Here is a 15,599-nt window from a genome sequence, read left to right on the forward strand (position 1 = left end):
ACTGGGGCCTCTGACCACCACCAAAAGGCAATTCGGGTGAAGTGCTGCCCAAGGAGGACGCAACGACCAATACAGTCAGAGCGAGGGATTGAACCAGCAACCTGACAATTGTATTGAATAGTATTCTCCTTATGTATAGGTGTAAACCACTGAGCTATATTATACACTGGAGTGCTAATAGCCCGCTGCTAGAATGAGTCACTTTGAAGCCACCAGCCGCCATATTGGTACTCCCTATTTTCCCCCAGTAACTAGGGAATACGTGCGCTACAGCATTGAATAACGAGGATTTTCTCATGTTCAGGGGGGGGCTTAAAACTTTTAAAATGTCAAATACCGTATACCTTTGTGTTATGTTCTAAAACTATATATATATATATATATATATATATATATATATATATATATATATATATTTATATATATAATATGATATGAATCACATGTAAAATATTTCAGCACATAATTTCCTAGTAGTTGATAGTGTTAGTACATCCACTGACTGTAGAATTACCTGTGAAACGTTTTCACACAGCCAGAAAACTGCTTGTTGTTGCAACCAAATCCTGTGGGATTCTGTGAGAGTAGAGAGTAGCAAGATGGCGGCCAGGGACTTCAGTTTTTCGGCAAAATCAGCGCTCCAGTGTATAATATAGCTCAGTGGTGTAAACATGTTAACTAAATCGTTATTTCTTTATAAACGCTGGAAGAACGATTCAGTGAACCAAAAGATCCAGCTCTTATTAGTGGGTCGAGCCAAAGTATTTGGATCCCGGAGAAGGGCCATCTAATTCCCATCTCAAGCAGAGTGAAGGATTGTGGGTAAATAAAATGGGGGGAAGACCGTTGTTTACCATGGCGACGGGGACGCTACGGCTTGTTAGCAGGCTCAGAATGCTCCCGTGTTTCTTATTCATATTGAACATAATCGCTGTGGACTGCCAGCAGTTTCTCATCCCCTTCAAAGCGCCTTCAGATTGTGGCGTGGACCAATTCTTCGACATATCGAGCCTGTCCTGCTCCAGGTGTGGCTCCAATCAGCGCCAGAGCTCCACAGGTCGGCTTTTAGCGTCATAAACTCCCTGAACTGACCGCAAACAGAAATATGTCTGCATTTATAGTTTTAAAGCACTGGCATTTTAAATGTGTGTCAATTTATTACAAGCCAGAGAGCCAACTAGGAGCTGTTAGCATCCCGCTGTTTGATGTTTTTTTTTTGTTCATTTTTGTTTTGTTTTTTCAGGATTGTGTGAATTGTGTGAATCTTTTTGCTGTTGTTAAAGGCTAATATTCTAATAAAATGTCTACCTGTATCAGAGAAGGTTTGTATTACTGTGTAGTTGGGGTAAAATCAATGTTAGTTGTAGGAAAAGCTTCACATTTTATTCTTCCATGGCCACCCATATTTAGTTCAATGTTCCAATATCTTCTCCCCTTTTCGTGTAATTATGTAACTGAGTATTGTTAAATTAGTTGTTAGTTGGGGATTGATGGGGGTATAGCTGGGTATGACGCACACAATGAGAACATTGCACTGTGGTCACTCTTGAGGTGTTAAAAAAAAGACTGCTGTGAAGATTCACTGTGAATGCTATAAGCTGAATGAGTCTGATCTGTTAAAATAAAGATATTAAAAGAGCTGGAATGAAGCTGAAACAAATTAGCAGAAGCATCAAAAGAGCCTACATCTTAGAGGGAATCTGTTGAAGATATACAGTGCAAAGATTTTTCAAAGAAAGGAAAGAGAGGTGTATAACTTTGAAATTGTTCTGTTGGAGATCATTGAGAAAGAAGCGATTAAAAAAACGAAGAACGAGCTTCAGCAGGGGAAGAACTTCAAGATGAACCCAGATACCTCTCCTCCCACACACCTCTGCTGCTCCTTCTGGGGGATCTCATGGAGTTCCCAGGTCATGGGGTTAAATAGTCCCTCCTCCAGTGTGTTCTTGGTTTGGGTTCTTGGTTTAACGCAAGGATGAGAGCCCAGCGAGTTCTGCAACTTTTGCTGAACTTGTCAAATCTGGCGCAGTTTTGTGAACTGATGTTTTTTTTATATGAAAATGAGGAGGAAATTTAATCCCAGCATTTATAAGCCTTTGTGCATACAGAGGGGAATAATAAATTATAATAAATCTGTCCTCCCTAATTGAAATTTAGTTAAAGACTTTATACTATAAAGAAGATGATATACAACACTTATTATCCTTCTGCCATCTTTCTTTATGAGCATCACGGTTTGATAGAACCGAATCTCTTCCTACTAACACGTTCATCTGGTCTTTGTTTTGCAGGATTGAGCTGCATTTGCCAGACTGGCTACAGGACCACAAATGTCTCCCCTAATAAAGTGTCCATCACTTGTGAGCGGTGTCCTCCAGACAGGCCTGTACGTGCAATTACCCTTCGATATATTCTTGCTTCAGTAATAAGAAAGTCTATAAGTTGTGTACAACGCAGTTTTATTGTTATTATTATTAATATAAGACTTGTTGTGCTTTTGGTGACGTATTGTGTTTATTTACAGGCAGTAACACAGGACGGGTTTGGATGTGTTCGCTGTCCAGGCAGCCTTAGTGATGAGGGAAAATGTCAGTGCCCAGCAGGCCATATCCTGCGTGAGTTATCGGCTTTTTGTTTTTTTACATTTGTATTGTGATTTCAACAGAGACCCTTTGATGTTGCATCCACTTGTTCTTTTTTATGATACAGAGTGATGGAAAAGCAGTGGCTCATTACATGTTTTATATAAGGACAGGAGTGTTTGTCCTCTTTTTGTTTGTTTTTCTAGAGGAAAGGGATATCAACGGAAATCCTCTGGACGAGGCGAGATGTGAAGCTTGCAACAGCAACAGTCCTGCTTTCTCTGTAGCAAATATCAAAGGAGACAGGTACCTCAATCGACTCAGATTTACACATACCAGGATGATGAAAGCTTCACATCTTTTCTATTTTGGACATCATGCAACGAGATCTCTAATTTCCGAGAAAGAAAATGTTTTTTTTTTTTTTTTTTTTTTTTGGATATCACCCTTCGAAATAAAAATTTGAAGGCATCAGAGATTTTAAAATGCAGGAAATAAATTAATATATTTATACTGATGTTTGTGCTGCTCTAAATATTAAAAACCAAATCTAGATTAAAGCTGTTTTTCACACTCATGGAGGCGAATAAGAGGATTCAATTCAATTCAATTTTATTTATATAGCGCCAATTCATGAAACATATCATCTCAAGGCACTTTACAAAGTCAAATTCAATCATATTATATAAACTGGTCAAAAATGTCCTATATAAGGGAACCCGTTGATTGCATCAAAGTCCCGACAAGCAGTATTCACTCCTGAAGTAGCATAGAGCTACAGGGAGAGTCGTCTGCATTGTCCATGGCTTTGCAGCAATCCCTCATACTGAGCAAGCATGAAGCGACAGTGGAAAGAAAAACCACCCATTAGCGGGAAGGAAAAACCTCCAGCAGAACCAGAACCAGGCTCAGTGTGAACGGTTATCTGCCTCGACCAACTGGAGGTTACAGAATGGAACTGGGGATGCCGAATCTAAATCAGGGGTGACTGTGGTTTGATGCGTTGAGTAGTCGTCTGGCAATCAGAAGGTTGTGGGTTCGATTCCAGCTTCCCCTTGCCACATGTCGTCGATGTGCGCAAGGCACTTGCCTACCGAGCTGTGTCTCGGTGTATGGGAAGTGTTGGCCTAGTGGTTAGAGCAGCACGCTTGCACTCAAAGAAGGATGCAAGTACCCGGTTCGATCCCCAGCGCCAGCACTGAGCAAAACCCTGAACCCCAGAACGCTTCCTGGGCGCTGCACATGGCAGCCCACTGCTCCCCATGGGTGATGGATTAAAAGCAGAGAACAAATTTTGTTGTAATGTATGTTTCATGTCAATGACAATAAAGATGATATTACTATTGTAGTAATATAGTAGTGCAGGATCTCTAAGTGGATCTCTTGACAAAACCACTAGTCTTTGTGGCCTTAATGGTAGAGTGGTAAAACCTAAAGCTGTTTTCCATCAGCCGTTCGGCGCTCTCGTTATATTTCAGCAAACGCTTTCTTTGTTTGGCCTTCATACCGTACACTACATGTGTAGGAAAACCAACACTGCCATCTAATCTGACAATGCCTGAGCTAGTTGAGCTAAAGGTTTCCAGGTCTCTAGAAGAGCAAAGTTGGTGCAGCGCTGAGTTTAAAACCTCTACATGTTTGTTTATGTGAGAAGAACAGATCACAAAACTACTTCCCTCAGTTCAGACTGTAACAAGGACCCAAGGTTTGGTTGCTCAAGGACTCCCTCTCTCTGGTCAGCTGTCTGCAGACTGAGGCACTCAGTATCCCAGAGAAAGAGCCCCGGTCTTCCAGTGCATCCGTTACGATGACTGGTTATAAAAAGGTAGGGGTGGAATCCACCAGACTTTAGGCCCCTCCTCAAAGAGATGAATCCTCACCCTGCCTCAGCCTCGGCTTAACCTTGGACACGGCTGCTGTTCAGATTGTTGTTTTTGTTGCCTTCCCTCCTTAAAAGACAGCTGCCGTGTTTTTCCCCAACAGGAGGCATAACTCAAAACTACTGCAGCTTTGGTTCTGCAGCTAAACACAAATGCATGTCACACTTTTTGGACTTTTACATTTCTGAGCAGAATTTGAAAATCACATACCGTTGTATCTGCTTTTTAAATTATTTTCAGTAAAATACACAGAGGTTTGGTTTTGTTGAGAAGGATCCTGGAAACAGTGGTTAACGTAAAGGAATAAGACTGTTGCTTCGCTGTGTGTAAAATGTGAAATTTGTCATAGGTGTGTCTGCAGCAGAGCGGTCTGTGAAAACTGGCCGTAGCAGCTGATCTTTGATGTCCACATGTGAACATGGTGCAAACCTTGTTACGGTACAGTCTCCAGTAGGGCTGGACAATTAATCGCATTTGCTATATAATCGCAGTTTAAAAGACGCAATTTCCAAATCGCAGAGGTCTGCAGTTTTTGGCTGTGTAACAATTATTGGATCAGAGATGTCCTTTAGGTATCAGTAATATATTTAAAGTGGGTTAGCCTCCACATGGAAGGGAAGAGAGTTAAAGCAGTGAGATAATATAATTTTATTATTTGTTTTAGAGTTTATATAGTCATACTTTTTTTTTACCAGAAACTTTCAGGAATCTCACCAAAGCATTAAGTAGCGATCAAACTGTTTAATGTATATATACTTGTTCGTTGCACTTTATGTTCACCTAGGATGGATTAAAAGCTGTTCTCTTGACTAATAATAATAAAAACAGTTTAATTTCTTGTTTTAAATAGTCATTGCTTACAAACAGCTTTATCTACAGGCTATTTTTGAGGCTTGTAGTTAATGCAGAGAAAAGTCAGAACTAAATCGCAATGATGGTTGAAATACATCGCAAGTTAGATTTTTGGCAAAATCGTACAGCTCTAGTTGACAACCCTCCATGTTGCTGATGCACCTTTTCCTGCTACACTTTTTTTTTTTTTTTTTTTACAAACGTCTTTATCTACAAGCCATTTATGTTGCTTGTGGTTAATGCAGAGAAAGGTCAGAATTAAATCACATTTATGATTTAAATCTGAATGTGATTTCGATCACGCTTCACGCGATCTAAATCATAATTTAGATTTTGGGCAAAAATCGCACAGCCCTAGTCTCCAGCTGTGATATCCTTGAAAGAGAACTGCATTATATGTAGGTTCATCAGCTACATGAACTCACTGTACCCCGTAGGAGCAATGCACCCGGTGTTCGCCCATAAAGTTTCTACAGCCTGAGTCATGATCAGAACCCACCCATGCACAGGGAGAACATGCAAACTCCATGCAGGCCGGGATTCAAACCCAGGAACTTGTTGGAGCAGGCACACAGTGCTACCAACGGCGCAGCCCTGGACATAGAGAACTTCTTTTATCCTTCAAGTCCGACACGTTCTTTTTTTTATAACGCCTGCTTCTGCCTGAATTTTATGTTTGCGTCACGTTTTGGGAGCTGTGCGTTATTTATTTGTTGCAGGCAGCTCACAGCCTCTAAAACTGTCTTCCAGGTGTGAGAGATGTACGTCTACCTTCATCAACACCTCCTGTGTGTGCACGGCTCCTAACGTCCCGGTGAGTTCAGACACGTAACGCGTCTCCTGCTCGGCTGTCAGAAGGACATGGCTCGTCAGTTTTTACTCTGCTTTCTTTTTTTTTTACCTTTTTTTTTTTCTTTAGGCGGGAGGATTGTGTTTCCCTGCAGGGATCCTTTCCACTAATGTGAATCCCAGCGTCAACTACGCTCAGTTGGTAGGGGTGCCTTAGTTCTCGGTTTCTCCGTTGTCGCATCACGCTGATTAGCGTCCGTTCTGATTTATCTTTATGTCTTCTGCCCTTTCATTAATAGAAGTTCAGCGTCCAGTCCGCCTGGTTTGTGGAGAACCTCTACTCCTCCTCAGCAGCGTGCCTCGTAATCAAAACGACCCTCGTTGCTTTTAACAAAGATTCAAACGATGACCAGATGAAAGCTGTTTCCCGTGTCCCCGTTAGCCCGTCTGTATAAACGGCTGGTGTTCTTCGTCTTGCAGGTCCACTCGAACCTGACGGCGTGCCAGGCTCTGGGGAACATGTGCGTGATGAACATGCACTCCGTCAGCGGCCTCTCCTCGGATGCTTGTGGTCTTTTTAACGCCGTGTACAGATCGAAAGCTGCCCTGAGCGCCGTCCAAGACATCGCTTACTGGTAACCGTGTTTTTTTTGTGACTTTCAAACAGACTTTTTTCTAGTTTGCGTGCAGGCCAGACACCGACAGCTTTGCTTGTTTTTGCGTGCAGGAGAGGTCACCTCCCGTGGCTTTTCTACGGAGACGAACCGGGTCTGGCTGGCCGCGTGCTTCAAACGGATCCCGTTCCCTTTGTCTTCAGCTTCAGAGGAGCTAATAAGGTAAGGCGTGCTCACGTTAGTTAAGGAGCAACCAAAAGAACCCTGTTTATAACTGGTCCAGATATTTGAAACAGACACTTTGAAGATGAAATTTGTTCTTGCTTTTGTCAGAACACAGACGTTCAGCTGCTTGCAGCTGTCTACAACGTCAGGGGCGAGTTCCTGAGATGGGAGCAACTAGGAGGAAGCAACCTGCAGGTAAGATCTCCACACTTAGGGCGCAAGCATATAAAATGTGTGTCTCAGATTATCTCTTTTAGGATGGACTACTGCCCCCCCCCGAGCAAATAATCAGGTCAGACTTGTATATCCAGACCGAGGGACGGTTCTTTGGGTTGCAGTGGAAGAAGCACTGACCTCACCTGTCTGTTGGGTTTTTACCATGGCCCCTTATTCTTCACCGATGAATCGCTGGTGAAAGCATGTTAATGCTTCCCGCAAGTTTTAAAATTGAAAGCATTCACACCCCTTGAACCTGTTCACGTGTGGCCCCATTACTGCCATTCTGGGATTTTACTCGATAGATCAACCCAACGTAGTGCAAAGCTGTGAACCAGATAGAAAGGGATCATTGAGTAAGTAAGTCTGACCTTTGACAGCTTCATCAAGTGAATGGTGCACTCTGAGTGATGTGAAGCGCTTTACCATGAACCAAATAATTGTACGCTGGTCTCATCATAGACGTTGTCCTGTCCCCCACATGGCTATTGGCAAAGTGCAAACTAGAACGCTTGTGGCTCACTGCAAAAACGGAACTTAAAATAAGTAAAATGTTCTTAAAGTTAGTGTATTTGCCCTTGATTAGAGCAGGTAAATAAGATTATTTGCCAATGGAATAAGATTTTTGCACTTAAAGTAGGAACAACTCATCTCCATCACCTTATTTCAAGTGCAGCATGTCTAATTATCTTATTTTGGGGGTGAAAATACTCATTCCATTGGCAAATCATCTTATTTACCTGCTCAAATCAAGGACAAATACACTAACTTTAAGAACATTTTACTTATTTTTAGACCCGTTTTTGCAGTGCTTTCTTTCAATACTGACTTTCACAAATAATGTTTGTCCCGTCAACAGACTTTCCCTCAGTCTCTGTGTTCACCAATGTTCTCTAACAAGCATCTGAGGCCTTCAAAGAACAACTGTTCTTAGAGTGACAATAGATTACACACCAGGGGACTCGTATTTAGTATTTACTAATTAAGTGTCTTCTAAAGCCAGTTGGTTGCAGACACAATGTGAACTACTTATAAAATCCCCCAAAAAACACAATGAGGTTTGCGGTTGTAACGTGACGAGATGTGAAAAAGGCTCAGGGAGCATCCATACTTTTTGGGTCACTATATGTAATTTGAAAAGCTCGTGAAGACTTCATAAACCTGTAGCAGTTGTCCCTCGTCTCTCTTGCAGCTTTGTCCAGAACGAGCCACCAAGCAGGCTGCAGCCTTCAGCTTTGGAACCAGCTACGAAGCGAGCGTGAGTGCCTTCAACTCGGTTTGGTTTAGAGAATAACATCAGACTGTTTCTCAGTGCGACCGTGCTCCGATGGCGCAGGGGTAGTCCGCATGACCCCTATATACGGAGGCTTTAGTCCTCGACGTGGCTGACCCGGGTTCCTCCTTTCCTGTCAGCCCACTGTATGAAAAACGAGCCACTAGTGCCTTAAAAAAACAAACAGAAAATGAGCTAAAAAAAATAATTTCAGTGATGTTCTGGACAGTTTTTGCACGTGTGTTTGTGCAGTGTGATCTCTCGGTGGCGGACCTGCTCGTTTCCCACCCCGAACCGTTGTTCTACGATGTTTACATGGACCTCGGAGGAGGAGAAGACCGCAAACTTCTTCCCCTGCCAACGCTCGTCCAGAACCAGCAATACAACGGACGCTTCATCAATCAGGGTCTGATGTTATGAATTAAAGCACACAGCCTGCGTCTGAATGTGTGGGTTATTTTATTATACATTTCTGATTTTCTGTTCAGATAATATGAGGAACTGGTATTTGTCTCGCCGGATGTTCCTTGTGGACACGTTGAGTGGAAGAGAGAAGAGCCTAACGTCTTCCCCTAAAGTCATTCGTGTCGCCAGCAGCGTCTTGATAAGGTACAATCTGATCTGGTAATGAAGAAGAAACAGAAATAAATGGGTAAAAAAAAAAGATTTCCAAGGAAACTGAAATGTCTCAAATCTTTGGCAGGTTTCAGCTGGTTCCTCGAACTCAGATGGGGCAAATATTTCCCCCCCTGATGACGGTGACTTACACAGATATTCCCATCACGGATACCAGTACTCAAACAGTGACTGTGAGTTTATCTGTGCATGGAGCATATTCATGTTGTATGATTGTGAGGAATTTGACTAAAGCTGCTGTCTCAATGGCGTATTGAATAGTTCACATTACCTGGGACCAGATGTGAAGCAATGCATTTTGTAGAAGATCGTAGGTCTCGTCACATCGTTGAAGTGAATCATGTGCTGCTTTCTGTGCGCCCTGTTTTTTGTACCGGGCGTGCGTGTTGGGCTGGAGGGCGCAGAATTTAAAGTTTTCTACCGTGTTAGGACAGGGTATGTCACTTTTGCCATAATGCTGCTTTCTTTTCTATATTTAAGAATCAACTAAACCCCTGGGGATGAAGGTCTGAGCTTTGTGAGCGCCCCCAGGTGGTCAGATAATTATTAGCTGATATAATCCATAAATAGGTCATCCATAGGAGCCACTCCAAGTATTCAGCATGCAAAGATGATTTAATGCAGCAGTTCATGCTTCCCTCTGGAGACAAGCCATAGGGAAGCATGAAGAGATGATGATTTCATTTTCGGAATCTGCTAAATACCAGACGGGCTTCAACGTCATTGCAATGACAGTATAGGTGGGAGAAAATCGAATGGGACTGTGAGATTACAAATATAAAATAATATACCCTGTCCTGACGTAGTAACACACTGAGAACTTTTCACCCTTCATCTCCCACTATGACCTGGGCTTCGTTTCTTTACTTTTACAGCCATGAAACACATTTTTCCATGTGTCTACGTTTGACACAGGATATAAAAAAAAAAATAGATGGCGAGAGCGGCTATGGCGCGAAAAGCCTCTTAACTTGGTCTTTATCCTCACAATTAACCGATTAACTTTAAGCATTTGCAACTGAACGCTGCTTATGTCAGACTAAAGCTGTTAATAGTTTGACGTTTGTGTTTGTAGGTAACCTTTGCTGTGGATTATGAGATGGATCAGACAGAGGCTCGTGCAAAGACCGATGTGAGTAAAAGTTTGGTTAAAATGGTAAAACAGGGAAAAACGACCTGTGTGTGTGCGACTGATGGCGTATAGCACACCGTGTCACCTCTGGGTCTCTGTGATCGCAGACTGCTCTGGGCATTTTGGGCGGGCTGGCCGTGCTCTACTCCCTCCTGAAGACGGTCAGCTGGAAGAGGAGGATCGCTTCGCCCGTCATCGATCTGGAGGTGCGGCGTTCAGTGCGTCTGTTAAGGCTGCGGCGGATGACACGCAGGCGGCGGTGTTCATGTGGTTTCTGCTCTCATGCTCTCCAGACGCTGCTGAAGTTTCTGCTGTTTTACTCCGGTGACTTAGCCAATGTTTTCTTCGTCGTCACGGTGGGAACCGGCCTTTACTGGCTCATCTTTTATAAGGTAGGTCTCAAGAAACTCCAGATATTCGTGTCCTGCATGCAGTCTCATTTGTACTGTTGCGTTCTTTTCTGTCATTATTATCTTTTTATTGTCCAGCCTGTTTTTTCTTTGGTTTATTTCCACTCTTTGCATGATTTTCTATCCTTTTTGCTTTCCGTCTCTGCATTCTTTAGACACTAAAGGCAAGTTCTATTCTCTCAATTCATAGTTAATCCTGACCAGCTTTTTTTTCCTTCTAGATAGCAGATTTAACTGGTTGTTTTGGCAGCTTTAATTGGATCAATAATCTCTGTTTGTCTACAGGCCCAGCAGTTTGTATCTGTTCTGCTTCCTCTACCTTCTCAAGAGGACGAGTTTGTGACGTACATTGGTTGTGCCTTCGCTCTCAAGGTCAGATCACCCTGGAGTCTCTAGTTTGATTATTAGCATTTAGGTTATTGGTATTTCCAGAGTTTATTATTCTCTGTTGCTTCCATCCATCCATCTATCCGCTCTCTGTTTTTTTGAAGACTTCATCATTTAAAAAATCCTAAGCTTTTGTGTGTGCACACTTAAAAATTGGCATAAACGAAGCTTTGTTTCTACATCGACATATTAAAGTGTCGTGTTTTGTACATTTGCATCCAGGCTGTCCAGTTTCTGCACAAGCTTTACCTGCAGGTGACAGTCGATATATTTCTCATTGACTGGGAGCGACCACGAAGCAAAGGCAGCAGGACGGTCCAAGGTACCAACATAGTTTCGCCGCGTTCGTTTGTGTAAGCCAGCCATTTAGTGGTTTTCTTCTATTCAGCTCTTTCCCTGTTGTCTCAGCTCAAGGGGATGCGAAGCGCGACCCCTCCCCAGTCAGCATCTGGAGGACCTACTTTGTGGCAAACGAGTGGAACGAGCTCCAGACCATTCGCAAGATCAACCCAACTTTCCAGATCATGGCTGTGCTCTTCTTCCTCGAAGTATTTCTGACCTTATGTGTTGGTTTGATTGATTACTTACAGTATACGCCTATTTGCTTCATCACTGATTTGCTGTCTTGTGTTAAGGTGCTGGATTTCTCCAACCTAGCTCTGAGAGACCCCTGGGCAACCTTACAGCGCTCCCCAGAAGCATACACCCCTCCTTATAGCCTGATTTTGCGCTATGGCCTTGCAGCCACGCTTTGGGTCTGCATTGGTCTTCTGCAGGTAAAGAGGCATCACTTTATTCCTCTTGTCCTCTTATCAGATTTATTGTTTAGGATCCAATAACTGACACTCGTCTATGCCTGTAGGTGATATTCTTCACTGTCTTTTATGAGCATTTTGTGGAGGACAAAATTCGACAGTTTGTGGATCTCTGCTCCGTCAGTAATGTAAGTAGAAAGGCCCTTTTTTTTTCCTAATGTTTTTTTTTATGTTCAGCAATAGTTTACATTAAAGTGCTTCCTTTGTTATTTTGTCTAGATCTCTGTGCTGCTGTTCTTCAATCGTTGTTTTGGCTACTATATCCACGGACGCTCAGTGCATGGACACGCAGACACAAACATGGAGGAGATGAGCAATAATCTGAAGAGGGAACGCGTACGTACAACAACAGAACAGTCCAGTTCTTTGAAAAAGTCCCGCATTTCAAATTCATTTGCTTCCAAGAAGCCAGTCTTGCTATCCTTGAAGCTGTTCTCGGTCAGCATGATGTACTTCAGACAGTCTGAAAGATCTCTGTAAGATATTAAAGGTAAGAAGAAATATGGTTCATTAGAAAGAAACTATAAAACAACTTGTAAAGGTTTTGTCACTCCTTGAGCCTTTTTGAATTTTGTTACTACAGGACCACAAAATGAAAGATATTTTTGTCAGGATTTTATGTGATAAACCAACACCAAGTGGTGTGTAAATGTGAAACAGGGGAAAAAGACATGCGGTACCTGGTTTCTGATTAAATCATATACAAACCTTAAAGGAGCCGTCAGCAATAAGCAGAATGTAATTATTTTAGATAGAAAGAACTAAAAAACTAGTGATGTGAAGAACTAGAGGTGTCTTTTTAGATGGACTATGGTATGACGTCACACACTGTCTCTTAGAGACTTAGACTTAGACAACTTTATCGGTCATTTTGTATGCACAGAGTGCGTACAGAACGAAATTTCGTTTGCATACAGCTTGAAAAATCACAGTAAATTGCAGTAAATTACAGGATAAGGTGCAGCGGTGATTTATGTAAACAATTGAAATGTAAACAATGCAGGGGAAATGGACAGTGTGCGATTTCACAGTATCCAGGTGAGTATTATTAAAATGGTGTAATATACGAATGTGGTACAGAGTCCATTTGTGGCTTCAGCAGTTCAACAGTCTGATGGCATATGTGCAAATGTGCAATCTCTGTGTTGTTCTCCAGTCTCTTGTTTACAAAGGCGGCCCGGCAGTGCATGCGTGTACGTGCATGTGAACAGCTGCTATTCAGGGCTTAGCCCCTCCTTGTCCATAAAATGCCACCATCAGAGCAGCGTAGCGTAGGACCAAAATGCCGTTTGCCTTTTCAAGTCATATAATTGATACATAGAGTTTAACTGTGTGTGATCTAATCTCAGTATAAATAATTGAACTTTTATTGATCTTACAATGGAGAAATTCACTTCTGCATCTTAACCCATCCCCTTGGGGAGCAGTGGGATGCCACTGTGTGGCGCCTGGGGAGCAATTGGGGGTTAAGGGTCTTGCTCAGGGACCCAGAATGGCAGCTTGTGGAAGTTGAACTCAGAACCTCTGGGACCGAAGCTCTGTGCTCTAACCACTAGGCCACCACTCCCCCCACCTGTTGTGTGAAGGTGGCATAAGTGAACACGCATCAACATGAAGACCAAGTAACACACCAGACAGGTCAAGTTGAAGCGGAGTTACACTCTGAAGGGTGTTTAGAAAACCCACAACTCAGGCCTCTTATGGGATGGTGGTGAAAATAAGGCCGCTGTTAAAAGAAAGACATAAGAAGTCCTGTTTACTGTTTGCCAAAAGCCATTTAGGGGACACAGCAGGCATGTTGAAAAGGGCTCAGGAAAGGTGAGGAAAAACCTCAGTTTTTCGGCCAGCATACAGAACTAACTCTGAACATCCCCATGGGGAAACAGCCTCATGCAGCGGTGGTGCTTTTCTTCAGCGGCGACAGGAAAGCTGCTCAGATTTGATCAGTACATCCAATCTTGCCGTGCTATGATTGCTTTGTAAGAAATGTAATCTTCTAGATGTGCAAAGCTGGTGGAGACATACCGTAGAGCTGCAGGGTGCAGCTGTCACTGCAGCAAAAAGTGGTTTTATAAAGTATTGACACGGGGAGACTGAATACAACTGGATGCCATGTTTAGAAAAAGTAATTTTCTTTCAACCTAACAACTGTGCAGTACTTTTTTATGGAAAAGGTCAGGAAGTGAATTAATCCAAGGGCATATAGCAATAATCAGTTTTTGGTAATCCTAAAAACCATAATTAATTTCTTCCTCCACACCACTACACACTTGTTATTGAATTTCTCATAAAATATCAAAGCAAACAGAAGTTTGTGGTTATGATGTGATAAAATAAGTTAAAAGAAAAAAAAAACTTTGCCTGACTGTATTTCTCTCCGTCTGTCCTTAGGAGTCGCTGTGTGGTCAACGAGGTCTGGTTCCCAACTCTGACGTTCAGACCTTTCAAGTGTCTATCACCAACCGTCTGAGGTTGCAGTACGACCGCATACAAGATTCACTTAGCAGGGTCTGTGCTCACATCTGTCAACTTTATTATTTGATAGAAACTAAAAAAAATCCAGGATCTTCAGCCTGATGTTAGAGTTCTTACATCTCATTCTTTCGCTGCAGAGGAACAGGCCGTCACGGCTGATTGATGCATCCTCGGCCAACTTATCAGATCTACAGTTCAGAGCATACAACACCATGAACCACTTCCTGGGATCCATTATAGACCATGTTAGTAGAAACGTCCATGAATTAGCTCATTCAAAATGAATACAACCTTGGAGCCTGGCTGACCTGACTGCGTTTTTGTTTGTTTTGTAGGTAAGTTTATTTGGCGGAAAATCTTTTCTCATGCTGTAATGTTTACTCTAGGGCCACCCTGACATGGACTACATGGTGAAGGAAAAGCTCATGTTGGAACGGGTCATAGGGATGGAGTTTATGGAACCCTCTGATAAAAGCTATTTTTACAACGGTAACAAACTCCCCTCATTTTATTTGTTTGCAGATGTTTGTGTGTGTGTATGTATAATGTGCCGCTGCTCTCCCCTCTGCAGATGAGACCCACTCCTTCAGTAATGTCCTCTTTTATGGAAATGAGGCCACGCTGCTGATCTTTGACACACTGTTCTTCTGTGTCGTTGACCTCGGATCTCAGAACTTTGTGCTCGCAGCTGTGCTCACTTATGTTCAGCAAATGGTCAGTGTTTGATGCATCTGCAGTTTAGTATCCTCACCAAGGTAAAAAGAAAAAAATAAAGTATAGTAAACCAACAATTTATTTGTGCATTGCAGATATTTCGCTTCATCCGTAACACCCTCGGGAGAAGGAACCTTGCCAACAAAACGCTGGTGGATGAAAGGTTTCTGATATAAACTTCAGCGTCTGTTTTTGGTGGCAAAGATATTTACTGTCCGCTTGTGCTTCTTTTGTTAAAAGAATCTATTCACTGCTGAATTGAATGCAAATGTTCTCCTTTTTTTTAAATATTTGTATGCTTTTATATTGATTAAACTGTTTTTTATATAAAATCAGGCTCGAGTTTTGTTTTAAAGGTAAAGGTCTTTGATTCTATCTTTCTTCTCATAACAGGCTTATGAACATTTAAATCTAATTCTGTATCATTTAAATTAGACATTAAAACAAGCTTAGCACAAAATAAAATACCTCTGGTCATGTGTTTGTCTAAATTTCGTTTCTTTCTTCTTCTTTTTTTTTTTTTACTTTTCCCCTCTATTCAATCTGTTTTGTATCAAGAAATATAGCTTGAAATGTCCCTTTTTAAAAAAAACTTTTGT

At 42.1% G+C, this 15,599-nt stretch overlaps 1 protein-coding gene across 2 annotated transcripts; it reads left to right on the forward strand.

The window, feature by feature from the left end:
- Positions 1-797: 797 nt before the first annotated feature.
- Positions 798-15,332, forward strand: tmem67 (transmembrane protein 67). 2 transcript variants are annotated; one of them, XM_036133552.1, is made up of 29 exons: positions 798-1,057; positions 2,292-2,386; positions 2,525-2,615; positions 2,789-2,888; positions 6,065-6,128; positions 6,234-6,305; positions 6,403-6,465; positions 6,584-6,738; positions 6,831-6,939; positions 7,051-7,137; positions 8,351-8,416; positions 8,684-8,837; positions 8,920-9,040; positions 9,135-9,240; positions 10,143-10,199; positions 10,307-10,405; positions 10,493-10,591; positions 10,765-10,773; positions 10,895-10,981; positions 11,219-11,318; positions 11,405-11,544; positions 11,632-11,772; positions 11,859-11,939; positions 12,031-12,147; positions 14,203-14,319; positions 14,424-14,531; positions 14,673-14,775; positions 14,858-15,000; positions 15,096-15,332. In XM_036133552.1, exons 1-29 carry the CDS (start codon positions 832-834, stop codon positions 15,174-15,176), a joined length of 2,991 nt encoding a protein of 996 aa, XP_035989445.1. In that variant the 5' UTR covers positions 798-831; the 3' UTR covers positions 15,177-15,332. The 2 variants fall into 2 exon arrangements, with proteins under 2 accessions (XP_035989445.1, XP_012704771.3); XM_012849317.3 differs by lacking the exon at positions 10,765-10,773 and having other exon boundaries at positions 799-1,057.
- The last annotated feature ends 267 nt before the right edge of the window (positions 15,333-15,599 follow it).

Source organism: Fundulus heteroclitus, chromosome 3 (genome assembly GCF_011125445.2).
Source record: "Fundulus heteroclitus isolate FHET01 chromosome 3, MU-UCD_Fhet_4.1, whole genome shotgun sequence".
Lineage (NCBI taxonomy): Eukaryota > Metazoa > Chordata > Actinopteri > Cyprinodontiformes > Fundulidae > Fundulus > Fundulus heteroclitus.